Genomic DNA, 25,270 nt, shown 5'->3' with positions numbered 1-25,270 from the left:
GTTAAAAAGAGAGCGAAACGTAAAAAGAAAAGGGGAAAAAAAAAAAAAAAAAAAAAAAAAAAAAAAAAAAAAAATAAAAAAAAAAAAAAAAAAAAAAAAAAAAAAAAAAAAAAAAAAAAAAAAAAAAAAAAAAAAAAAAAAAAAAAAAAAAAAAAAAAAAAAAAAAAAAAAAAAAAAAAAAAAAAAAAAAAAAAAAAAAAAAAAAAAAAAAAAAAAAAAAAAAAGAAAAAGAAAAGAAGAAAGAAAAAAGAAAAAAAAAAACCGGAAAAAAGCCCGTGATAAAAAAAAAAAAAAAAAAAAAAAAAAAAAAAACCAAAAAAAAACCGAAAAAAACCACACAAGTCGCATCGCACATACAACGCGCACGGAAGAACACCCGATCATCATTCGACCCAGAAAATGCAGGAAGAGCAAACAGGTAATTACCCGTCACAACGGAGCGAGCGCCGCCCAAGACAGTAACCAAACAATCTGGCAAAAGTCATGAGATGACTGATTGGGTTCAGGGTTGGGTGCTGTCAGCCAGTGTTTGGGGTGCCATCGCAGAACCCGTCTACCACTATTTCAGCGCTTTTTCCCGGTCCTCATGGGTAGGTAAAGGTATTATGATAGCAGCAAACCCCCCCCTCGCACCAGGCTCCAAATTCCTGCACCATCCCAAAAGTTTCAAGGAACATGGAACTTGAGGTCCTTGAACGAAAAAAAAAAAAAGGTCACTCTTCGGAACCGCGAGTCGGAACCGATGAACCACATCGGCCGAAGCCCTTCCCCAACCGCTCTCGTGACCATCACTGGCACCGCCGCTACCTCACTGGCAGCCGCAAACCATGAATGGATTAAAAGTGCCATCGTGATCCCCCCCCGCTCCTAGCCTGAGCCTCAAGGCCTCAACGCGGCGCGCCGTCTGAAGAGGGTGAGGGGGAATAATAAGCTCAGATGGGAAAGGGTACCCGCCCGCTGTCCGTACGTCAGAGCCTTCATTTTTTTGGTCCCCTCCTCCCCCTTCTGGGCCTTCTCCCAATGGGGCCAGCCTCCAAACAATCCTCATCGACGATCGAGATCATACCTCACTGGTATTGTCTCTTGATCTTGATCCTCGAGGTCCATCGCTCTTGTTTTCCTCTGCCGTATTGTTTGTCTCTCTTTTTTATCTCCTTCCCCAGCCACCATTCTCTTACCGCCCTTTATTGTTGTTTTTTTTTCTTCCCCGCCTGCAGCTGGTTTAGTTGCCTGCCGCCGGTCCTAAGCTTTGTATTGGTACCCGTATTCAAAAGTACTATCCGTACGGATACGCCCGCCTTCATGGAATCATTCTTCCTCTTTCCGAACAAGTTACCACGTGCCACACACGTACTTTCAGCTCTCCTAAATCTTGACGGTGCATCAGTAAATTATACGCTTGCTTGAATACTACTCGATTTCTCGTGTCTTTTCTGTCCAATATCTTCTTCCCCTGTCGGCCAAACCGTGATTCACATCTGATCATCAAAAACACAGAGGCAAGGGCACATAATAAATGCAACACTCGGCCCGAGGCGTCGTACGTCTGCACGCCCGGTAAGGCCAGAAAGGCTGAGAACATGAGATATCGTCCGTCCCACTTGAGGCGACCGTTGGAAAAGGGAAAAATAAGTGCACCGCAAACCGGAGGGATAGAACAAAATAGAAAAAAATTAGCCCAAAAAGAGATCCCCGTAGTCTGGTACGGATACCCAATTCTTCACTAGGTACCAGCGTATACCACAGTAAGGGACAAACCACCCCTGGACTACCTTAGTGCTTCGGCATGGACCACACCCTCCCATCAGTGCACATCATGACGTTCTGATCAAGACATTCTCATTTGACGTACAGCCGGAAGAGGCTCAGGTGAGAGCCAGCCCATCTCACCCCCAGTAGACCTTTTTTTGTGGGTTGACACAGCTCAAGCTCGACTTCTTGATGTGTTTGATCAGAGGACGGGTCACATGCTTGGGCCCATAGGGGTGTTTGCTCCAAGACACCGAATAATGCCGTTCTGTATTCCAGATGTAGGCTCACTGTTCCTCTCGTGTGATTGAAGAGACTCGGCATGTGCCGTATAATTCGAGTTCGTTGAAATATCACGATACCTCGCCATCATGTCTGAATCTTTTGCCTCAACTTGGATCCGTCATAAGACTTGTCTTGTTGACTTTTTCTCTTTTCGCGCGCCGCCCCTTTTCCCGGGCATAGTGAATTCCGAAAGGCACAAATGGTGTCCTCAGATGCAACTTCGTGCTCCCTTTCTGCCCGTGCAACCGCTGCATACGAACTCGGGCATTCGGTGTTTCCCGTGCCCGCATTTCCAACCTCATGCCGTCCCGTTCCTTGTCCCGCTGTGGAACCTTAAACGAGCCATGATGTGTCAAATTCGATGTCGCGAATTCGTACAGCCCTGCTACCCCCAAAAGGCCCGTGGTCTCCCGATATCAGGCAAAATATTGTCGTTGGAAAATCTCTTGTTGCATGGGCAGAACGTCGACCCATTGCGCCGCCGAGGGAATTGCGGCTATTCTGTAGATATTGCCGTCTCAAGCGTTGCTCATCAGTCTGAAAACGCCTTCCTTGTGCGAGCCCAACCGCTTCGCCCAGTCATAAGCTTCGCCCATCGTACGTCTCATGCAAAGACGTGCCGGCCTTCCAAAAACATGCATCTTGCATCATCTCGGTTTTGTCGTATCATCGTTTAGTAGTCGCTTGAGAGGAACCCCTGACTCATGGTGGTGTACGCCATCCACGCCATCCTGCAGTTCTCCATTCACGGCACCGTCCATCTCCCCGTCGACCAGCCCCTCCATCTTGACAGACTCAACGGGGCCAGATTGACTACGCTCGGTAGTGATAAAGGCTTCGATCTGAAGTCTTATCGTATCAAGAAAGGCTAAGCGAGCCGTTGCGTCGAGTTTAGAAACAGCCGAATTTCTGATATCTTGGGGTCAGCTAGTGCCACGGAGAATGAAGAAGCCATGAGGCCGAGTGTGATATACAATAGCTCGAGTAGGGAGGATATATCCTCGGCGGGAGGGTCTTGGAGGTTCGTGGGTGTCCCCGATGCAGGGGGTTCGGCTTGTGCAGAAGCCAGCTGGATGAGCAGATCTGCGTTCTTGATAAACTTGACCAAGTCGTCCAGATCGGTTTCTATATTCAGAGTCCGCATCCGCCTGATAATTTCGACTGATTCCGGCTCGGAGCGCATAGATAGAAGGCGAAAAAGCTCTTCAAAGAGAGAAAGGCGGCGTTGAAGCTCCTCGTGCTTTGTTTTCAGGGCAGCGAAGCGTGTGACGTCGGGGCCGGCATCGTACTCGCAGCGGGTGCGACCCATGCCCGCGCACAAGGAACACACGGGACGTTGGCCATCGCATTTTGATTTCCTGCGACGACATGAGGTGCAGGCGATTTTGGTCTGCGGACGTCGTCTTGGTGCAGAAGACGTGGTACCAGTGGCAGATTGCGGGGTTGTCTCCCGTTCCGACGAGGCGCTGCTGGCTGCTGTTGGGCCCGCAGGTAAAAGCTCGCGCTGTGGTTTCATCGTGAGCGTTGCCACAGGTCCATGGGCAGGCCTGGTGGACAACCGAGATAGCCACAAACAGTGGAAAAGGAGGCGTGAATATTATGGGCGTGGGCGTGTAGCTGGTACGGCGAGGTCTGCGTATTCGTCGTAGTAATTGAAATGGCGCGGGTGGACGAATTGAGAGAGGGTACAGCCAGAGCCAGAGCCAGAGCGGGCCTCAACCGCCAGACCAGATCCGCCCTCCGCGTCGCTTGGTAAGTCTCAGTCGTTTTGACGGTGCGTGTCATACTGCCGACCCGCTGGCCATTTTGGTCGTGATTGAATCGTTCTCGTTATCGTCGTGATGTTATTTTGCTGTTGCAGGTGTTTGGAAGTGCTGACAAGGCCCGTCCCGATGAGTAGTCTCTCAATTTCTTGGGAGCTCGTGAGGTAGACAGGTATGACGAAATGGATGGACAAGACTCAAGCCAAATCCCCGTGCCCGTTGCTGGCTGGGCCACTTGGATTGTTCCGGTGCCGGGAAAGCTGCCGCGATTCCCCCTAGGTAAATAAGAAAACCGAAAAGGGAAGAAATGAAAAAAATAATATTAATAAACGGAAACCACATAAAAGAGGTTAAGTTTGGCTCGCAAAGCTCCCCAAAGCCATGGAATCGTCTGGCCATGGCCAGGCCAGCCCATTAGCAAGGTAGAGGCTGCTGCTGCGCGATCCATCCACCCACAGAAAGGACAGAAATGCAAGGATGTCGTAGGTGCGAGTGGCCGCTGCGGCTATCGAGAGTTTGCTGGCGCATCGGACCCCAGCTCAGCTGTCGGTTCGTGTCAGCAGCCCAGCCAGGAATTAGGATTAGACACTCCCGACAATCTGCAGACTCTGCCTATGGCTGCTGAAACCCCAAGCCTTGTGCACCCGCGAGACGACGGATAATGAACCAGTCACTTACGACTGCTTTCGATGGAAATCCGCCAAAGGGAATAAGGCGGGGGAGACCACGAAAAGGCCTGAAGAAAGAAGAAAAGAAACCAGTTGAGTGCAGGAGATCATTTGGTTGCACAAAGACCTTGGTTGCGCCAGTTGTAATGCAACCCGCCAACAAGTCGAGGTACATGCGGCACTGCTAATCAGGTCGTTTTTAGCGTCTGGAGCAGGCTCAGTCGACCGTTGATTGGCGGGGGTGGTTCCAAGATGTTCAGCCAAACCGGGGCGTCTTTTGTGGTGGGGGGTTTTGTACCCCTCAGAGCGCTTCTCCAAATTGTCGTTGTGGTTGGCTGACTGCATCGCAACATTGCAGCAGAGATTTGTGGAGAGAGCACGGCACAAACCCGTCGTGGTCAGTGCAGTATGCCTACAGCAGCGATTAGCTTGTGTCTAGACAGAGGAGGGAGAGTGACGATTAGCATCGTGATGACAGCCGTGTCTCAGGAGGTGGGAATTCAGGAAGAATGTAAGGTAGACCAATACACTCTTACCAAAGTCTCGACAATAGAGCTCATTTCTTGGCTTCTCGAGCGAGAAGCTGAGAACAAGGAGTTCTCAGAGGAAAGAATGATGGAAAGCTTACCTCCTTGCTTATGTTGCATCTTGTGCTGGATGCCGGTCATCATTGTATCAGCTCGCCATCTTTCAGATGTGAGGCTAGTATCAAGAGTCCTTCGCTATACTTGAGGCTCGATACTGTATCTTGTTCGACCTTCTTTCGTTTCGTCCATCCAGCATCGAAATGCAGGCTGAGTAGATGATGTTGTTATGACCTCTCCCCTAAACCAGCTGGCGTTCTCCATGAAGCCCGATGCTGACATTGTTGGCTGTTCTTGCGATATATCCTCGTATCATCTCGCAGTCGCAGTCCCCGTGTTCGAGAATCTGGCTTCTCAGAACCAGAACCTCGTTTTTGAGCGCAGATACACAGGCATCGAGATACATTCGCTCCTGTGTGACTCGCTGCTCTTGAGCGGCGAGATCTAGCTCATGCTGTTTTGTCTTCTCGCGGCATCGCTTTGCGGCGGCTCGATTCTTGACGCGATACGTCTTTTTCCCTTCCGGTCTTGGTGAAGAGCAAGTGTCATGGTCACTTTCCTTGTGCTCGTTGGCGGCCTCGGTGACATTCGTGTTTGCGTCGAAAGAAGCCATGTACATCGGTGAGACGTGCTCTCTCGCTACAAGACGTGTCTTCTTCATGGGTGGTTGACTCATCGATTCCGGCTGTCGACTTTTAGACACCCCCGGCGTATGGCATGTTGCCGTTGTTCCTGGGGCCGGGCTAGCCTGGAGTTGAAAATCGGGTGTGTACTGCCAATTTTGGCCTGAGATAGGAGGACTGTCAACAGGATTTGGCCATAGATGGTGTGAACTGTATGCCATGGGTTCAGGTGGCTGGAAGTCTAACTGCTGGTACGTAGGCCACGATTCGCGTTGGGTTGCCCAAGTGGCCGTCGAGAAGTCTGACGTAGTCCCTGCTGTTGAGTCGAACAGCCGATAGGCTTGAATCTCGACTTCCTGGTGCACGGAGGCCATGGAAAACTCAGTTGTGTGGCAATCGCATCCAGACCATCGCTGGCACAGATGAGGCTCGTTGATATGCGTTTGGGTCGGTTGTTGTGGTAACGTATACATTGGCACCAGCTCAGGGTAGGCAGACTGAGCCATCATGTTGCCTCCCACATGGACAACAGAGTGTTCTTCTTCTTCTTCGGTTGAAAATCTGTAGCTTCGGTTTCTTACAAGAATCTTGGTGGACTCTGAAGAGGATACGTTGTCGTGAGCCTTGACGGCGGTGCTAGCGGAATCCAGAGGAAAAACTCAGAACTCAGCTGGAAAGCAACTAGTATCTGGGTTAGGGGACATATGAGTATCTTGGCCGCAAGAAGATGCTGACAGAAGATGGTCGAGTAAAAAAAAATAAAAAATGATTAGTTTTGGAAGCCAGGGGTGGAGGAATAGGAGGAGAAGGAGGAGGAGGAAGAGGAACTCCTACCTACTTACTGGCTTGGGGTTGGGAGTTTGGTGCAAAGTCTATGGCAGGATACGGGCAATACAGTGACTGGGGTTGTAGGGCCATGCCGATGAATGGGGGCGCGACAGGATATTTGAGCGGGCCCCCAATGAAGGAGGTGGGAGAAGGGCTCCGGCTGGGGATATGCGTGTCGGGGGTTTCTACTGGGGCTGGGACTGACAGGGGACAAAGTGAGAGAATAGACTTACAGCTGTTCCACCCAATGCGTGTCTTTTCAGGCCAGGCGACCTGAGTTGCCAGATGTCTTAAACAACAGACAGAACCGACAGACGGCGGATTACACCTACACGGGGTGGTGTACACGAAGCGAAGGTGTGCTGCTGGCTTGGAGAGATGAACCCTTTCCTCGCATGATTGTCATAATTGGCATCTTGTATATCGAAGCAGCAAAGACGAAGGGGAGGGTGGATAAGCATGAGGGCGGCAGCTGAGGGGCTGTCCACTGCAGCGGAACTCAAGGGGCCAATGCAAGGTTTTGATGGTAAGAAGACGGCAGAGTCGGAATGTGTTGGTAGTGGCCAGCAGGATGGTAAGGTAGAGTAAGACAGCCGGGAAAGAGGTCGCATTGTGAAGCCGAGACTGCAGACCAAAGTGCAGACTGAAATGAGGTTGAGATCGAAGCCGAATTTGGAGTTTTCCTGGGAGTCAAGTTGGGGAGTATCCGTGGACTCGAGGGATATGCCAGCAATTGCCAGTGGCAGGGCTGTATGAAGAGTAGGTTTCGGTAGACATTGTACAATGATCAGGGGATTTTGAGGTAGGTAAGAAGGAGGAGTAGTAGCAGGACGAGGAGACGCTGGTGTTGCGTGAATGAGTGGTGGTGGTGGAGGATAGAAGGAGGAGGAAGAGGTGAGGGTGGCAAAATTGAACAGCCAGTGACTCGGACCGTGGTTGCGTACGGGCCTTGGTGCGTAGACAGCAGCAATAACGGCGCCGGCGACAGGGAGGGCGATGAATGGGATCTACGGACACTGGATGTTTAAGGTAATATTCCGTACGATCGGTATGGGAAGGCCGAAATGAAGGCAGGAAGGTAAGTGGTTCTTTCTGTTTCCTGATAGGTTGGGCAGGCGGGTTTTAGAAGAGTACGGCGAGTCGGCCAGTGATGGATGCCCAACGTGGCGGAATTCAATCCGGTGAGACCAATGTTGCTGATTGGCCGTCGGATTAAACTCCGGCATGGGAAAGGCGCTGGGTGGCAAATCTTCCTTCCATTAAATTAGGTAGGTCCTAGGCGGCCTGGGCCCTCCTGCCCCAAGAAAACAAATCGGTCGTATTCCAATTAGTACCTAGGCAGGCACGCACGGCAGGTAGCTCCTCCCATATCCCTTTCCAGGTTGGCTTCCTTCGCTTCCCGGTCCCGTCCTCTCATGGTGCCTTCCATCCCAACTGCCCGGCGCCCCCCCCCCCCCTCTTTTCTTATGTAGTTATGCCTCAGTTTCCACCTGATGTTCACTCTTTCAACTTGCTGTAAGGTACTACGTATAGCACTTGATGCCACCGATAAGTTGTAGACGCACCGGCGCTTTATAATCCTGGAACGCTAAGGCATGTCATGCCTTGACTTCAGTTACCTTGCCATTTCTGGGTAGACAAACTGGGCTCTGCTTCCCCACAGTCACAGCATGTGTCAAGCCTCACCGTCGCATATTTGCCACACTTCCTCCCATCCAACCTCAAAGTCATCGTGGCGGGTCTTTCCCTCATCATAGCCAGATCTAGGCACGTAAGATGGCCTGAGCCGAGATCTACTAACCCTTGATAGTGCAAAGAACCTGGAAACGACTTGCGTCGCCTCCCAAAGATGCCTTACCTTGGTTGACCAAGTTCCATTGTCCTTTTTCTTCCATTGGCCGCACCTGCTAATTACCTATGGGCGGTGGATACTTGTAGAAGGATCATCTTGGTCTACCTATTCTTGGCTGCCAATGGAAGGCGTGTGAAAGTCCAGTTCGCTCCAATAGGTACCAGACCGGGAGGTGCATAACATTCGGCTCCAACGTGCGTCTGTCAGTAACGTACGTCTGCGCCTGCGTGGACCGCTTATCACGGTGTGCTCAGCGTGGCTTCTCACTTGCATTTACCCCAAGGTAGGCAGGCAGGTAGGATCCTCGAGGCGCCGTAATGAGATGCAGCCCTCACCTCACCGACGTATCCGTTCCTATCCCTCCCCTTCCATTCAGCTTTCCGTCGCACTCTACCTCACCTTGCCTTGCCTTACCGTAACGTAGGTACCTTGAGGCAGCCAAGGAGAAGAAAAGTCCACGGCGAATCGGTTCCAACTCCGTCCAATCAATTCTCCATCTTCATCACATGTAATCATGCCACAGTGCCTTTGCGGTTTCTGGTAATGCCCATCCATCATCGCCATCTCCATCTCTTTCCCCAGACCCCATCCCATCGCCGTCGCCATCGCCATCGCCATCGCGGCTTGCAGTCTCCCAAGACACGCACACTTTTGCTCCCAGGAGAACCTCTCGCCAGTCACCCCTCCATGCCAACTACTTGCCCATCTTCTCTCGCTTACCTACCAGAAACGATCCTCCCCCTCTATCGGCCATTGACGCTCAGCCAATCAACGCCAATGCGACGCGCAGGCATCGAGACGTGGTGCGGCTTGCCTTGGACACTACTCGACGATCCTAGACCAAGATTCCGTCTTGATAACCCTTGTCCACAAAACACCCGGACCAGATGTTCTGTCAACTAATCCAGTAGCTAGGCCAAAATGTTACCATAGCCTGCATCTCATCCTCCATCTCCACATCTCGGCCGGCCCCTTTCCGTTTTGCCTCAAGAACCAACCCACGATGCCTCGCATACATCCTCGTCCTCTTCATTGATGACCCTTGGCAGTCATCAGTGTTTGATCCAACTACGCCAAGATCCTATGGTCAGATAACTAATCATGTCTTGTAGGCATCTGAGACTACGAATGAACCGACCCTACGGCACCGAACAATTCAGCGCTGCACCAGACAGCCCAAATTGGAAATCATCCCCGCTATCGAAACAACGATCCAACTACAAGCCACGACGATCTCGATGCCACTTCTCCTACCCTAGGTCCCTTGCCTGCTACCCTACCCAGCATCGAAGCGCCTCACGCTTGGCTTCCATGGATAATGCCCCACCTTACACCATCGCCATCGACCTGATTGACACCAACCTCCATGCACCGCTTCCCGGGTACCACAACAATCCTTACCTGTTGTGCTTTTATATGGGAGATTCGTCTTCTGGAATTGGCTCATTGCATGTTACATCCTACACATTAGCATCTTTCCAAAGAAAATCAATAACAGCTACAATATACTCCGCATCGAGAATACGGAGCACAATTGTTCTCTACGGCCCGAAATTTTCCTCACTTTTCATAATGCCTTCAAAGCACTACGATATCTCCGAAGCAAATGCGATCCTACTCCCCGGGCTCATGCTAAAGGTCAGAGTTATGGGCATCCGACATGGTCCTAAATGTGTCATCCCCACCATGGGCTAGGTGGAGTGGCTCATGTCTAGAAAGTAACCATCGGAGGAATGCATTGTCGCGAAGACACCACTGTCACTCCACCAATCTATATCAGGTCATCTTCTCAACGAACACATGCAAAGGCATATCATCATTTGACAATTAGCACACACCCGACTTCCGAAGCTCCACTGGCTGCAGCATCAGCCCTGGTGCTGGACGTCACACATGAGGATCATGCAACAGAGACTCGGAAATATACGCGTACACCAGAATTTTCCCATCTCACATTCTTATTGACCCCCTTGGCATGGTTTATCGGAGTTTCTAACGATTGAAGCAATCGGGCCCGGATAGCAAAAGGAAAAAGCAAGTCCGCAAGGCAAATTGACAACACCCCCTTTACCGTTTACGCGCCGTCATGCAGCTTTCGAGCTGAGCGAGCATCTAACAACTGCCGAAGACGAAAGCTAAACGCCACGGATGACAAAAGGCAGCATCGGTGAATTATCGACTTGTCTTAGGTCGCAAATCGCTGGATCCCAAGATGGCAGCTATGTCTCACCGTTCTGTTCCACTCGCTTCAGCACTTTGCCTCGAATTATACCTTAGCGACTGTTGGAAAAGCTTTCTAGCTCTTCAACTGCGAACTGCAACACCTACAAGCATTCAGAATACTAAGCAAGAGAGGCTTCGCTGGAAGTTACAGATAACATCGGTTGTCGCGGGCGACACGGTTAAGTCCACGATGAATGGCACTAGAAGTACCAAGGGAACCACCTCCGCCTCTCCGCGGTCGATCAAATTGGAACGTCTACTTCTCAAGGCGACTACAGATGCCCATTGAATGTATCTACCAGGGCCTTGATATGCTACTGCATGGGTGAACTGACTTCTGCTCACTTGCCGCGCGCAGAGTCGCATGCATATTCAGGAAAGAACATTGCTCGAGATTCAGGGAACTCTTCGAATCCTACTTGCTACGGCGGAAGCTCCGCTCCGAGCCCAGCCGCTCACATGTATCTGCCCAGGGGTCTCTTCAGATGCAATCCCGCAGGCGCTCCTTAGCCTGCTGATTCCTTCGTACGACTGCAGTTGTTGGGGCTTCCCGGGATACCGACTTGGCCTTCCGACCAAAAGCTGATCGATTGATATTCAATGGACTTCTTTTGACCCTTGACTGCACGGAGCATCTCCGGCTACATCCGCGGTGATGTTGGTGTGGAAGAAATGTTGGACAGCTTATGCCGAGAACCAACTAAAGTATGACGGAACATAAAATGGCAAGAACCGCAACCAATCAGCTTTGGAAAATCGATACAGGGGGGGTGTATACCCCATTGGAGAAGCGATAATTGGGCGATGAAGGTCTCGAGATGTTATTCCTGCTTTACACGTGGCAGAGCATGTGGATGCCGTCTCTGAACCATGTGCGTTGTTGGTTATTGGACTCAAGGAGCTGTGATCGATTTCCACATCTCAAAGATACCGTTTGGTTGATGGCGGGGCAAAGCTTCCTGCTTTCCAGCCTTGGTAGTCAGCTCTGTTGACTACACTAGGCACACCAGATCGTGTTTGGAAAGCTTTCAGGTTTTGGCTTCATGTCTCAAACCTTGAGATATGTCCAGCTTTCCACAGACGGACCGACGGACCTATGACCCGGGCTGCTGCCCACCGCTTCTGTGTGGTTTGTGGTCTGAATAGCATCATTTGCAGACGTAACATCCCGGTTACACAAACAGAATAACTTGCGAATGCGCTGTACCGTTACATGCTGACTGGTTTCAAGTACACGGGCATCAGTTGGTTGCAGGAAAGGGGCAACAGTCAGGTTTCGCCCGATGGCGATGGATAGCGCCCCAACGTTTCTAGGTCGTTTTCGCCATGTCAAAGTCCGACGCCCGTAGTACCTGCAAAGACTTGAGATTTTAAGCTTTTTTCTCGGATCCGCGGCAAATTTGAGTCTTTTTCTTTTTCTTGCTGCGGCTGAGTGGACGGTTGGAAGCCCTTGTCTCTTCGTATAGGGATAGCCTAGGTCGGCAGTTTATTTTGCCCTTCCTTTCTTTTTGTGATATTTGGTCAAGGTAACGATGCTTGGTGGAAATAATGCGATGTAACAGAATTTTCAGCAACGCAAGGCCAGACGGAAACGAGATACGACGGTCTTTTACGAGATGGGGACTTTTCGGTGGGAGGGTATACGTTTTCCTGTGAGAAAGCACACCTCTCCTTCGCTTTTCCCGAGTTGGAGGAAAGTAGTGGAATTTATTGCTGTTCTTTGGCTAAACAGATTTTGATAGCCCCTTTTTTGGTAAGGTAGGCAGGCTGCCCTATCTCTCTAACTTGCTCCCCTCTCGTCCTCACCTTCCAGGAGCCAGAGCCTAGAGGCCATTGTTCAGATGTTTGACCCTTTACTTCAACGACCACTCGGAGGGATGTTCATAAGAGGCTTTCACAAAGACAGAAAAGATTTTGGTGAAGCGCTTCATTTTGTCTCTCCAGGGAGACTTTTCTTCTTAGGTACCCCCCCCCCCCCCGAAAGTCTTGGAGAGGGTAGAAGTTCACGCACCGATTGTTCCTCTGCCCTGGGGCTTATTGTTCTTTCGCCGACTACCCACGACGCTGATTTAGAGCCTGCAACTAGTCCATCATCTGAAGAACAGTAGAGTCAGGGAGCGGTGACCGGCCGAGTTGGAAATTGCGAAATGGGGTATAGGAGATGGAGGGACGAACTTCTACTCTGGGAAGTTGGGAGATTACAAGCAACAGCATTTGCTTATGGGAGGAGGGAAGAGATTGTCAACTTTAAGGGGGAGGGAGGGGGTTTATATACCCCCGCTATGGACTGCTCGTCAGGGGGGGGGAGGGTTTGCATGTCCATGGGCGAAAAAGGCTCTGCTAATACCATCAGTGGGGAAGTCGGTCGTGCCTGTCCGGGCATACTCTTTTCTCCTTGAAGAAGATAGCTATGGTGCCCATGGAGTCGCGAGATACTTTGGCGTCCATGTTGAATGACGGGCCAAAGGATTGGGGAGGGGTTTCTAGTATGTCGATAACTAGTGGTGTCGGTGACTAGCGATGCTGACAATAGGGATGTCGTCTTCCAAAAGGAAACAGGCCTGGGCTGCGAATCTGTAATGTCACAAAAGCAGGGTACATCTGTTTGATTCCTGTTGAACACTGGAGATGGCGGAGAACATTTTGTTTTACATAGATGCTGCTGCTGCTCGCTAAGAAGACACAAACAGTGGCCTCGGATAGAGGCAATTATAGCCAGTTGACAGTCTGCCCTATTGCTTCGGTAGAATTATGTATCTCAGCAGACTCAGTCCGACGTCATCGCAGAGATGCTACTCTGGTTCACCGGCTGCAGAGTCCGGTTGCGCGGTAACAAGTGTCTGTTGTACTTTGCCATCAGAGCCACAGCGGAACAGTTTTGTGCTGTGGAAGTGGGTGACGCTTCCACTACCCATCGCCAATCCGGGAAACGTGTAGCCTGGCGACTCGCAGGTACGCGATATCCTCGCCGTCCGCCCTGTAACTGTACACCCTTGGGGCTGAGTGCGTTCGGATAGACAGCTGGCGCGCAATTGTACTTGATGCTTTGTGTACCGTATAGCAGCTGAGAGCAACAATTCCTGACTTGTCGGATCCGTGGCCTTTATCAAAGCTTGGTTGTCGTTGACTCTTTGAACCATACGGCCCCACTCAGACGTCTTCATCCTCTACCTCCTCCACCATAACCTGGTGGGGTCTCGTTTTCTCTGAATCCCCCAGTGACGCAGTTGTCTGCAGGTAGCCCTCCTGCTCCAGTCGATCCGCCTCTTCAGGTTCCATCAGACCACCTTGGCCCTTGCCCTTGTCCAGCTTCATCTTGACGTGTGTCGGCACAAAAGCGGTGACGGCTTCCTTTGTCAAATTCCGAACCATCGGCTTCGCCTCGTATACAGTCTTCGGCTCCGGCGCGGGGGCCTTGGCCTCCTTCTCCTTCTTCTCCCTCTCTTCTGGCGGTTCCCTCTCCGCCTGCTCTGCCTGCCTTCTGGCACGTCTCTTTGCGTACCACTTATCCATCAGTTCTTTCGGAATCGGTGGCGGTGTGTCGCGGGGCATGGGGATCCGCTTCACGTCGTCGGGGACATCCTCGTCGCTCGTCAACTCGTCGTTGTCACGTCTCCGCTTTCCGAGGACCCCGCCGGAAGAATCGCCATCGCGGTTGTATCCTCCTCCTCCGCGGCTAAAGGAGGGTGCTTTGTCGCCGAGCGCTTCGCGCGCCTTGTTTACTGCTCGTAGCTCCTTCTCGAGGCCTTCGAGGACCTGTTCTTCGTGGCGCGATAGCTTGCCTCCGTTTGATGTGATTCCCTTGAGGTCGTCTATCTGTTTCTGGAGTCTTTCGGGGTTGCGGCGTGCGAGCTTCTCATTGCGACGGCCTTGTACCTCCGCCTTGCCTGGAAGAGGAGCTTGGTTAGTGACGACTTTACTGGCTCATGTGTTGCTGTTTGGGGGGATTACCCTTCTTGATTGCTTTCGCTTTGTCAGCTTTACGCTGAGCGTTGACTGGGTTATAATTCTTTTCTTTTGGCATTTTGGGTGTGAGTATGGACGTGATGGGGTTGATTGAAGAAGTCTAAATGGCGATGTCACAAGAAGCTTCTAAGCCGACCTTGGAAGATCGATTAGTCTGATAGCGATAAGACGATATGTCACTATCGATAGAGCTTATCGCATCACGTGCAGCTTTCAGCTGGACAGGGGCATGATTGTTGCCCCTGCAACATTGTTGACTTGGTGCCCCGCAGCACCCAATAACACTGTCGCTTTGTTCCCTTGTTCCCCCTAATACGCAAGTGCCCACCAGCGATCGACTGTGCAGTGGTCAGCCTCCGTAGGTCGGGTAGATCTTGGGCAGTCTGTCTCCATCCATCGCCCTGGCACGCCTGGATTCCTACCCAAGTCAACCCCACGGCGGAGAAGATAACAACACAATAACCCGCGTTGGTTACGCTTTATCTCGAGCACGCAACTCTATTCGTACCTTGCAGTGCTTTTCGATCCTCCTCCCCCAAACATCTTTCTCGATTACCCCTCCAAGCACATTGGTTAATACCTTTGGTCGCTAAGTTTCGCCCCCCGCTCGCATCCTCTATCAATCCACCTCCCGAATCTGTTTGCTTCACAACATCATCAACAATGTCGGGCTTCATGGCCAATTTGTTTCCTGGAGGAACCAGGGACAACAATGCAGCATCGCGACCCGAGACGCCTACGAGAAATAGCTTCATCAACCCAGCCAGCACACCCCAAGGCAGCCCCAGCAAGAGAACGAACCCCCCTGGCGCCCACGAATTGCCCGAGTCCTTCGACAATGCGCTCAAGTTGAGCACACCTGTTCTGGAAAGACCCAGACTCGATCGCCCGCTGAGTGTGATCACCACCCCGCAGTCTTCGGGAAGAGGCAACGAATACAGTCCCAATGTCGAGGACAGCGTCTTGCACAAGGGAGCTACTTCAGCAGGCAGCCCCTTGAAGAAGTCCCATGGACAGGAGAACACTCCCCCCGTCTCGCGCTTGGGAGGCAACGACTCTCCCTACCAACAGAGCCATGCTGCTATCTCCCGTCACGAGCTATACCAGCCCAAGGAGAAGGCTGTGACTCCTAGGAACAAGTTCAACACCCAGAGAGCACTCACGCCCGAAGAGCTGGAGATCCTGCAGCGCCCTAACGTGCGAAGACTCGTCAACGTGACACAGCTCTGTATGTTGATTGAACTCTGTTAGACATGGCGTAAGCAAGACTGACTGAAAGCAGACTTTCTCGATTATTACTTCGACCTTCTTACGTATGTCGGCTCCAGACAGAACCGCCTGAACAACTTCCAATCGGAGATCCCGCCTCCCCCAGAGACCGATGAGGCGACTTACAATCAGATGTGGTCAAAGTACAAGGGACGAGAGCGTGCAAACCTCAGAAAGAGACGAGTGAGACTTCGCCAGGGTGACTTCCAGATCCTCACCCAGGTCGGACAAGGAGGCTACGGTCAGGTCTTCCTGGCGCAGAAGAAGGATACTCGGGAAGTCTGCGCGCTGAAGGTCATGAGCAAGAAGCTGCTGTTCAAGCTTGACGAAGTTCGCCACGTGCTGACAGAGCGTGACATCCTGACCACTGCCAAGAGTGAATGGCTTGTCCGACTTCTTTACTCATTCCAGGATGACAAGAGTATCTATCTTGCCATGGAGTATGTGCCGGGAGGAGATTTCCGCACGCTGCTCAACAACACGGGCGTTCTGAGCAACCGTCATGCTCGTTTCTACATCGCCGAGATGTTCTGCTCCGTGGATGCTCTTCACCAGCTTGGTTACATTCATCGAGACTTGAAGCCGGAGAACTTCTTGGTCGATTCTACCGGACACGTCAAGCTCACGGACTTTGGACTAGCTGCTGGTATGCTTGCGCCGGCCAAGATCGAATCTATGAGAGTCCGTCTCGAAAAGGCGTCCGAGACTTCAGTACCTTTCGGAAAGCCCATGGATAAGCGAACAGTAGCTGAGCGAAGGGAGGGGTACCAGACAATGCGCGCAAAGGATATGAACTACGCCAAGTCCATCGTTGGCTCACCCGACTACATGGCGCCTGAAGTTCTTCGAGGAGACGAGTATGACTACACGGTGGATTACTGGAGTTTGGGCTGCATGCTGTTCGAGGCTCTGACCGGATTCCCTCCCTTTGCGGGCTCCACACCCGACGAGACTTGGAGGAACTTGAAGCACTGGCGCGAGGTGCTCAAGCGGCCCGTTTGGGAGGATCCTAACTACTTCCTCAGCAACCGCACTTGGAATTTCATTACGACGTAAGTGGGCCCTGTCACGGTTGACATGCTTTGTGACATCATCTGACACCACGCTTTAGCTGCATCAACTCTCGGTCTAAGCGCTTTTCCAACTTCAAGGAGATTAACTCTCACCACTACTTTGCCGAGGTTGACTGGGACACCCTACGAACCACCAAGGCTCCATTCGTGCCTGAGCTCGATTCAGAGACGGACGCCGGTTACTTCGATGACTTTAGTAATGAGGCGGACATGGCCAAGTACAAGGAGGTGCATGACAAGCAGCAGGCCCTCGAGACTATGGCGGACCGTGATGACGAGATGGGCAAGAGCCTCTTCGTCGGCTTCACATTCCGACACCGGAAGACTACCGACGACGCAAGTCCGCGCAAACCTATCCCCTTCAAGGAGGAGGAGGACACCTTTGGCACGATGCTGTAGCGCAGACCTGTGTGGAATTGGACGCAGTTGAGTCGGACAACATTTCGGAGAGGCTTCCTCTGAATCTGGAGTCCAAATATTCGATTTACGATGATGATGAGACGGACGTCATTGAGCCAATAAGGCGGTGTTCGAGAAAGGCGAGGGACTACTTGTATGAGTTTGGGACTGGACTGCCCTGCAGCAATGGCATGTTTGAGATGAGATTTCGGGCATTTCTTTTTGCGTTGGAGTTTGCAGATGGACAGGTTCAGGTGGACAGGCCTGCTCACACAGCATTAAGCAAGCAGGGTCTTCTTTTTTCGGGTTGGGATTAATTCTAGGGGATGAGACGGCGTTGCAGACGGCCGAACATCCGACACACGTGGGACTAGAGATGAATAAACACGCACAGAAACAATTGATACTTTTCTTCCTCTCACTTCCGGTCAGCTTCCCCAGCTTACTCACCGACGGCGGTGCCAACCTGTCCGCGTCATCTTTTGAGGCTTGCGCGAAGCCCCGTGAGAGTACCTGCCTTAGTTGAAGCAGATATGACCAGCCTCGCCTCTCGGCACGACGGCAGCTAAGCCAACGATCGGGGCTGCCAAAGCCTGACGGCGGGCGGTCTGTTTTTAGTGGTGGTGATGGTTGTGTCGATCAGCCGGCACCGAGCGAGCAGGATAAGCACATACTCTGAAACAAATGCGGTGAACGCGCTTCGGCCTAGTTCTCGGTGGTCACGTTCCCTTTCCGGCGCAAAGACAGTCATCATCCATCCCTTTTTTCGCTGACGCCGTTTTCTGTTTCGTTTCTTCTCTCGTCCTCGTCCCGACTTGAAGGTGCAGTGCAGTGCAATGCGCTGTTCCCGACGAGCTGGATCCGTCGGCAGCAGGAAGCAGGAAGGCAACCCATTCGGACGACAGAATAAAAGCCCTAGGGGCATACGTCAGCCCTTTTTCTGTTTTGATGTTTCTGCCAAAACCCCGAATGGGGTGGGAAACGTGGGCTGACGCTTCCTCGCAGGAAAGTACATACGCTTCAGAGAAACCAAGCATAGAGACGGATTTCCCTTCTCCATCGTTTTGGTGTTTCCTCACCTCACCCAGTACTAAAAAAGTACCTTATTCCCCAGGTATGATGGAGTTACCCGGGGGACCGAGAGCGCAATGCGGTTGAAATGGAGGTTGGTGTTGATTGGCTTGGACTTACATGACGGATCGCCGAACCGAACACTAGCGGTGGTGGACCGGTGTTCCCCAAACCCCATCCCGGATGAGCATTCTTTTTTCCATGTTGTGTCACATCACACATTCGCCCTCTCAGCGACGCGCGAGAGACCCCCCGTTGGAGCTAATAGCTAAGCATACTTGCCGACGAGCCACTAGCGTTTTGTCCGACTGCAGCAGCTAAAGTCTGACTTTTTGTGAGTGAGAGGCTCTGTGTGTCCATGAGGGCAAACATCCACACATTCGCGACGCTCTTGTTCCTTCTTTTTCCTGGTGACACCGTCCGGGGGGGATCCTGCCATGCAGGGCCGCGCGGTTGGGGGCTTTGATCAAGGGTCGGACAGGGCGAGAAGATATGCGCGCGAGCTGAGGCTGCTGGGATGTGAGGTAAGGTAAGCAGACCAGAGTTGTGGGATGGAGGGGGATACACGGCTCTGGGAGAGGAGGTGTGATGCGCGTGAGAGGAACCAGTAGCGTAGTCTAGGCATCCGGTAGGATCTGCGGAGGTTCAAAGAGCTAGAGTCACAAACCGCGGTGTCCGTGGGACCAAGGCGGCTCCTCCTCGCCTCCACTGTCCCAGTAGAGGAGAGAGGAAACGAAGATGCACGCCAAGACCCTGTCATTGCTTTTCGTTTTTTTTGCCATGCGGCCATGCGCCTGCTCGGGACCGAAGCTGTCTGTTCCTCCCCATGTCCCTCATGCCGTGTTCATCAGCACCACTTCGTACGGCATTTGAGTGAGACTAGCGGAGTAAGGCAACGGTAGTCGAAGGGGGTGTGTAAGGGCGTGCGCGGAAAGCGATGCAGAGAGAGAAGAGGCGGTCATGTCGTTTTCCACGGAATATAAAGACAAGTCGTTGGAGCTTCAGTTCGTCCATTGTTTGAAAGTTGTTTTGAACCATCACATCGGAATTGCATCTCATCTTCCTTCTTCCGTCGCAACATAAAACATCAGCCAAACTCATTTACACGCATTTACATCTATCTGCAGGCGCAGGGGATTTTCTCTTCATCGAACTTTTCACAACAACAAGAAAACACATATCAAATCAACCAAAATGAAGGCTGCTTTCGTTGCTGCTGCTTTGGCTCAGGGCGCCGCCGCTGTCGCCAACCCCATTGGACCCGGAAACGGTGGCTTTGGACCCGGTAACGGCGCCGGCTGGGGTGGATTCGCCTACGGTGGTGGATTCGGCGGGTTCGGCCCCGGCGGATTCGGTAACGGTGTTGCCTCATGCGCTGTAAGTCTAAGCTTTATCACACTTCCCTCCCGTTCATCCCAGCCCTTCGGTCCCAACTTCTCCCTCAGACCTACCGTCTCAATTCTCTTGAACTCTATATACTCCGAATGCGTTTTGCTAACACACTTTTACCAGAGCTCCTGCTTCTCATCCCACTTCGCCACGGCAACCCCCACCCCGGCCGCCTTCTGCACCGACGCCCCGCAGCTCAACGACTGCGTAAAGTCCGCCTGCACCTCGGACGCCGCCGCCCTCTCCACCTACACCTCCGTCTCCTCCTCCGTCTGCAACGCCTTCACCTCGTGCGCCAGCACCAGCACCTTCACCTACAGCGGCGGCTGGTGGGGCTCCAAGACGGGCGACGCCGCCGCCGTCACCATCACCGGCTGCCCCGTCGACGGCTGGTGGGGTCCCGGCGGCGCCTGGGGTGGCATGGGCCCCGGCTGGGCCTACAAGACCGACACCGTCACCCTCACCCGCACCGTCAACGGCGTCGCCACCACCGGCCCCGCCACCGTCGCCCAGGCCGTGTCTGGCAGCAGCACGCTGCTCACGACCTTCACTGGCGCGTTCGCCGCCCAGGCGACGAGCGGGTCTGGCTCTGGCTCGACTAATGCTGCTGCTCCTGCTGATGCCAACCGCGGCGTCTTGGCTGCTGGCGCTGCCTTGGGCGCCTTCGTTGCTGCTGTCGGTTTGATGTAAAGGAATTTTGCATCGAGTCTTGTCACGGACAACGATTCCTTTGTACCTTGTATACCATATCCCCCTTCCCTTTTGTTGTGTTTTTACAACCGGGATCTGCAAAAAGATGAATCGGAGAAAATAAGGGGCATAGGGCAAGGTTTTCATTCTTACTTCATTCCTTAATGACCAGGAGTTAATTTTGGGGGAGAATTGTTAATAAGGCTGGACACCTTTTGTAACGTATTTGACGATGGCATGTCTCTTGATGATGGGAGATGATTACAGTCCTTACTTAGTACGCAGTATAGTCACGGCCGGGTACGGTGATGCGAATTACATTGTTCACTACATCCGTCTATCTCCCCATTACTCGCTCTTCACTTGCAAATAAAAATTGAGACTAGGATTCGGAGCAGGAACCTCATCGAGGTATGTAGGTATTCAATTTTCATTTGCGCTTTACCAAAGGCTTAAACTCAATGAAATTTAGAAAATCAAATCATGTGTTCTCACTGCTAGCTCTCTAGACATCAGGTCTCATCTGATGAATCCTCCCTGTACCCGGGCAACCTGGCGAAGGTGACGCCAACCCCAAGTTTCGGGGATAAATAACGGTGTCGCATCGAAAATGGACGCAGAGATCCCCGCCAGCGTCTTGTCACTACGTTGGGCTCGCTGACTTGTGTGGGCGGCAACCTTTCCCTATAATAGTGAACAGCATGTATCGGCTGCCGATTCTGAGTTGACAGCCAAGCCATACCGTCGGGGTTACTTTTGTCTCCCTGTGATCCAGAAAGTGTGTTCTCCGCCGCCCCAGCTTTCAATGCGCGAACGTTCTCTGTAGACTTGAAATGCTCGTCCAATTTGGCGCATATAAAACCGCCATGGACAACGGGCATGTACTGCTTGCTGCAAGCCGAGCTAGATGTGGATGCGTCAGGATCAGCTGCTTCAAGCCTCGTACGTTTTCTTGTGGTATTCTATCCGTCAAGGTGTGCAGTCGAGAATAAACAGAGCCCCCGAGAATGAAACGAATCATGCTTACCAAACATCATGACTTTTCGCATACTCCGAAGAAATAGTGCCGCCACACTCCGTGCAATTCTTCGTGGGAATGAACATTTGAATTGTCGCGCCATTTTTAGCAAATCCAGGCCAAGACTGTTCGGTGAGAAATTTTGACGGGTGTTTTGCGTCGACAACATAGTACATCCCCTTCCGGACAAGGTCCTCTCCCGGGCAGTCCTGGAACCACACTTGGATGGTCTGCTCAACGATCTAATTTAAGTACACTCAGTAAACTCTCCGGAGCTATTCGTATCATGTAAGAGCGACTTGGTATTCGGATCATTACTTACTGTCCAGGACCTCCCGCAGTCGTACGGCAGAGTCGCCCTTCTTCCTAGGGCATCAATGAGTTTGATCCCGCCCGTGGAAGGTTGAAGAAGAATGAGATTCAGTCCTTTGAAAAGTGGGAGCACAGTCTCCTGATAGCCTGTCATGATAGCCAAGGAAACTAGGCATCTGGTACTCGTCAGTTTCCAGGAAGACCAGGGGGTTTCGAAATCTTTGTAGGAGAAGGCTCCTTACACCACGGCTCTCAAAATGCTGATCAGTCCAACCGCGACTTGCTGGCCGCCCTGTAGGATTGAAGACAAAGCATCCATATCAAGGCAATCCTCGGCTATGATATCTCGGGTATTTGGTGCTGCCAATGGCCGTGATTCCGGTTGGTCTGAAGGTACTTGCCCCTGCTGCCGGTCTCGTGTCCGAATCTCGGTGCTCACAACTTCGAGATTGCACAGAATCTCGAAAGTTCGTTCAAGGCAGCCATCTAGCTTCATTCCTTGGGATTCGAAAGTCTGTAGAATGGTTCTAATTTCTGGGTTGCGGCTGTACGATTCCAATGCCGCTTTCGTGGTATGTTCCATCTGACGCTGAATATCAGATGGTAATTTGGCAAAAACAAGCCTAAGGTTTCTATTAATTCAATGGCATTGGTATAAAGGGGTTTAATGATCTATACTAACAACATCTGGTTCATTAATTTAATCTGTAGCGTTGATAACTCGGGGCCAATCTTTGCGCGCAGACTTTGGACCCTCTTCGAGGTTGACATTCCATACTGGATTTTGCGTTGTAACATTGTGGGTTTGCTGGATGTAGAGAAAGGTCCAAGTGAACCCCCATAGTCATTCTGTAAGGCCTTCAGAAACATATCAATCTCTTTTCGCAGACGTTCAACGTGGTCGCTGATATCTTGCAGAAGCTCTGGGTGTGGAGAGGTAATCTGGATGCTGTCGAGAGTGCGGAGTGTAGTCGACAACTCGTCAAGGAATGACGTAGCATCCTGATAGTCGGTCTTGGAGCCTCCAGAGTCTTTCAAAGCGATGCGGACTTTGTTAAGCAGTTGGAGAGCTGCGACAATGTCTCCGGCAGACCAGCCGAAAGACATTTGGGCGGCGAGCTCTGAACACGGTCCAGACACTCAACAACACTGGTTTTCTCGGCCAAAAAGACAGGTATTTTGGAAGCAAAGTAAATGTAGATGAGATGACGAGAAGAAAAATGCAATGCAAGAAATGGGCGGCGGTTTGTATAAAAGGGCCATTGCAGTGGCAAATCACGAGTAGCCGGCCACCCTCCAAGATTACCTCTCGTCGAATGGGAGCGCGCGTCAGGCTTTCTTGAAGGCTTTTCACAAGTCGTTTTGGTCGTTTTGGGGCGCCTGCGCAGGTACTCGTTGGCAGATAGCGAAACCTGAAAGAGTGCCTTAAAGATGTCGAATCACAGTCACAGACCCTGCGCCACTCATCAACCGCTGAAACCAGGCTGCATCCCCCCTTGCCCAGAGTCGCATCGTTGATATGACTGGTTCATTCTCTCGATTTTGGAGAGTAACCCCTAAAGCCTCGAACGTTAAGTTTCTTCTTCATCCTAAAGAGTGCCCTTGAGAGAGTTTACATGTGAAACGTAGCTTTGAGCAGAGGAGCAATGAACTCGCCCAGCTCTCTAGATCCTAGGAGACGATTTGAGGCCACCGCCATGAGAGATAGGACTTGTACCAGTCAGGTCGCTCTGCTACAAGGCAATAACGTTCCATCAATTTTCATAGTAGGGCAAGGAACATTACGGTTGGAGAGCTCGCCGCAAGAAAGAGCATCCAGAATTGAGTGTAAAGAGTGGTCCATCGCCAACTTTTGTTCAAACAACTACTTCTACATGAAAACATCCTTGGCTTTCTGGAACCAGGTGTCTCTTATCTTTTTTGATGTACAGCCCCCCAGTCTCTATCAATACACCACCCAAGTACCTCAATCACGAGGATCACCACATCGCAACATCTCACTTCCGGTTCGTACCAGAAACAAGCAACACAACACTCCCCAACTGCCTCCTCAAATCCTCCTTCTCAACATCATGCGTATCCTCCACCTCGCCCCACGCCCCAGTCTGCCACGTAACCTCCAAGCTCAACGCCGTAGCAGCCTCCTCGACACCAAACTTGCCCCCCTTCCCATTCTTATCGCGATACTCCCCAACAGGGCCCTCACTCCACTCCACGACCAACCGCGCCGCCCCCAAAAGACTCTTCCCCGCCAACACGGCCCTCTCCAACCCCGTCAGCTCCCACGCGTCAAGCCCCATAACCCAACCCTGCACAACCTCCCTCACCCCCTCCGCCTGCCTCTGCGGCACGATACTATGCCCGTCCAGCACCGGCGTGATCTCGATCCCGGGCCACACCCGCCCCGTCAAGGCGCCCACGACGGCGTCCGCCGTCCTCTTCTGCACGTCGCGCAGCGATTCTCCCGCGTCGTTGCGCGTGTCCGTCGCGCCCGCGGGCGGCGCCCAGCAGAGCATCGCGTCCGTGTCGAGGTACCGCATCAGCGTGTTGGCCACGTGCGCCCGGATCGCGCCGTCGTTGGCGGCGTCGTCGGCGGCGATGTCGATGGCGCGGCAGATGAGCGAGGTCAGGGGGATCAGGTGCTGCTTCGTCGCCTGCTCGGCCGAGGTGATGAGGTCCCATTCGATGGCGAGGGCCGAGGCGAGGTGCTGCTTCGAGGGCGGGAGGCGGATGATTTCCTTGGTGTTGGGGTGGCGGAGGGGACGGGAGTCGAGGTGGACTTGGAGGGCACCTGTGTTGAACGCCAACGTTAGCCAATCTCTCCAAGGCGGTCCATCGTGACACGAGCTGTTGATCATGGGATAGAAAAAGAAGACATACCATCTACCTCCTGCACACTGACATCATTCCAAAACCTCCTCTTCAAAGCCCCCGGCGCACTCGACTTGGCCTCGGCCGACGTCCGGATCCGCTTGGCGTGCTTGAGCATCTCGGCCTGCTTCTTCCTCCTCTCGACACGGATCCGCGCCGCCGCTGCCCGGTCCTCGGCGGCGATGTCAGCAATGGGCGGTTCCGGCGGCGGTCCCGTGCCGACCACGGGCGCGACCTCGGCGGGCTTGAGGGGCGTCGTCGAGATGGCGCGCGCATTGAAGGCAGCAGCGGCGCAGGTCGACCGTCTGGCTGACGAAGCCAATGGCGACGACGTCGCTGTAAAAAGGCGCAGCGGGATGCGTGTTGACGGCTTCATTGTGATGGTACGCCCTTTCGTGGTTGTAGATATGGATTGGAGCTATGGGAGCTGCAGCTACAAAATGCAAGTTGGTCGTTGAATTAGTTTTTGGAAGCTTCGCGGCTAGCCCCGGTCGGGCATACAGGGGTATGATTGGCTTATGTCTTAGCGTGCCATCAGAATGCGGGACGGTCTCGGGAGGTGAGCTCGGTGAAGCCTCGGTGCACGAGGTTAAAATTTCAGGGTCCTTTCGAATGCTTTGGAAATTGACGAATTGTT

At 52.3% G+C, this 25,270-nt stretch overlaps 10 protein-coding genes across 10 annotated transcripts; 3 read left to right on the top strand and 7 right to left on the bottom strand.

Moving 5' to 3' along the window:
- Nucleotides 1-936: 936 nt before the first annotated feature.
- Nucleotides 937-1,407, top strand: CTAM01_09580 (uncharacterized protein; the record flags this gene model as incomplete). The annotated part of the gene is made up of 1 exon (XM_060525599.1): nt 937-1,407. The coding sequence occupies one exon, from the start codon at nt 937-939 to the stop codon at nt 1,405-1,407; it is 471 nt and encodes a 156-aa protein (XP_060379845.1).
- A 1,274-nt stretch (nt 1,408-2,681) lies between these two features.
- On the bottom strand, nt 2,682-3,819 carry CTAM01_09579 (uncharacterized protein; the record flags this gene model as incomplete). The annotated part of the gene is made up of 3 exons (XM_060525598.1): nt 2,682-2,943; nt 3,009-3,538; nt 3,610-3,819. 3 exons carry the CDS (start codon nt 3,817-3,819, stop codon nt 2,682-2,684), a joined length of 1,002 nt encoding a protein of 333 aa, XP_060379844.1.
- A 652-nt stretch (nt 3,820-4,471) lies between these two features.
- On the bottom strand, nt 4,472-4,810 carry CTAM01_09578 (uncharacterized protein; the record flags this gene model as incomplete). The annotated part of the gene is made up of 1 exon (XM_060525597.1): nt 4,472-4,810. One exon carries the CDS (start codon nt 4,808-4,810, stop codon nt 4,472-4,474), a length of 339 nt encoding a protein of 112 aa, XP_060379843.1.
- Nucleotides 4,811-5,290: 480 nt separating this feature from the next.
- On the bottom strand, nt 5,291-6,178 carry CTAM01_09577 (uncharacterized protein; the record flags this gene model as incomplete). The annotated part of the gene is made up of 1 exon (XM_060525596.1): nt 5,291-6,178. The coding sequence occupies one exon, from the start codon at nt 6,176-6,178 to the stop codon at nt 5,291-5,293; it is 888 nt and encodes a 295-aa protein (XP_060379842.1).
- A 612-nt stretch (nt 6,179-6,790) lies between these two features.
- CTAM01_09576 (uncharacterized protein) lies at nt 6,791-7,408 on the bottom strand (the record flags this gene model as incomplete). Its single annotated transcript, XM_060525595.1, has 1 exon — nt 6,791-7,408. A coding segment is annotated over one exon (618 nt), but the record flags the coding sequence as incomplete, so codon positions are not given.
- Nucleotides 7,409-13,725: 6,317 nt separating this feature from the next.
- CTAM01_09575 (WW domain binding protein 11) lies at nt 13,726-14,599 on the bottom strand (the record flags this gene model as incomplete). The annotated part of the gene is made up of 2 exons (XM_060525594.1): nt 13,726-14,462; nt 14,527-14,599. 2 exons carry the CDS (start codon nt 14,597-14,599, stop codon nt 13,726-13,728), a joined length of 810 nt encoding a protein of 269 aa, XP_060379840.1.
- Nucleotides 14,600-15,204: 605 nt separating this feature from the next.
- On the top strand, nt 15,205-17,282 carry CTAM01_09574 (uncharacterized protein; the record flags this gene model as incomplete). Its single annotated transcript, XM_060525593.1, has 3 exons — nt 15,205-15,769; nt 15,824-16,862; nt 16,922-17,282. The coding sequence occupies 3 exons, from the start codon at nt 15,205-15,207 to the stop codon at nt 17,280-17,282; spliced, it is 1,965 nt and encodes a 654-aa protein (XP_060379839.1).
- Nucleotides 17,283-19,547: 2,265 nt separating this feature from the next.
- CTAM01_09573 (uncharacterized protein) lies at nt 19,548-20,432 on the top strand (the record flags this gene model as incomplete). Its single annotated transcript, XM_060525592.1, has 2 exons — nt 19,548-19,730; nt 19,866-20,432. 2 exons carry the CDS (start codon nt 19,548-19,550, stop codon nt 20,430-20,432), a joined length of 750 nt encoding a protein of 249 aa, XP_060379838.1.
- A 1,568-nt stretch (nt 20,433-22,000) lies between these two features.
- CTAM01_09572 (uncharacterized protein) lies at nt 22,001-22,869 on the bottom strand (the record flags this gene model as incomplete). Its single annotated transcript, XM_060525591.1, has 2 exons — nt 22,001-22,385; nt 22,445-22,869. The coding sequence occupies 2 exons, from the start codon at nt 22,867-22,869 to the stop codon at nt 22,001-22,003; spliced, it is 810 nt and encodes a 269-aa protein (XP_060379837.1).
- Nucleotides 22,870-23,759: 890 nt separating this feature from the next.
- CTAM01_09571 (ATP12 chaperone) lies at nt 23,760-25,009 on the bottom strand (the record flags this gene model as incomplete). Its single annotated transcript, XM_060525590.1, has 2 exons — nt 23,760-24,553; nt 24,643-25,009. The coding sequence occupies 2 exons, from the start codon at nt 25,007-25,009 to the stop codon at nt 23,760-23,762; spliced, it is 1,161 nt and encodes a 386-aa protein (XP_060379836.1).
- Between the last annotated feature and the right edge of the window lie 261 nt (nt 25,010-25,270).

The sequence above is a fragment of the Colletotrichum tamarilloi genome, assembly GCF_030869305.1.
Source record: "Colletotrichum tamarilloi strain Tom-12 chromosome Unknown Scaffold_38.1, whole genome shotgun sequence".
Lineage (NCBI taxonomy): Eukaryota > Fungi > Ascomycota > Sordariomycetes > Glomerellales > Glomerellaceae > Colletotrichum > Colletotrichum tamarilloi.
Note: the sequence above shows the minus strand (reverse complement) of the source record. Positions and strands in the feature narration are given on the sequence as shown.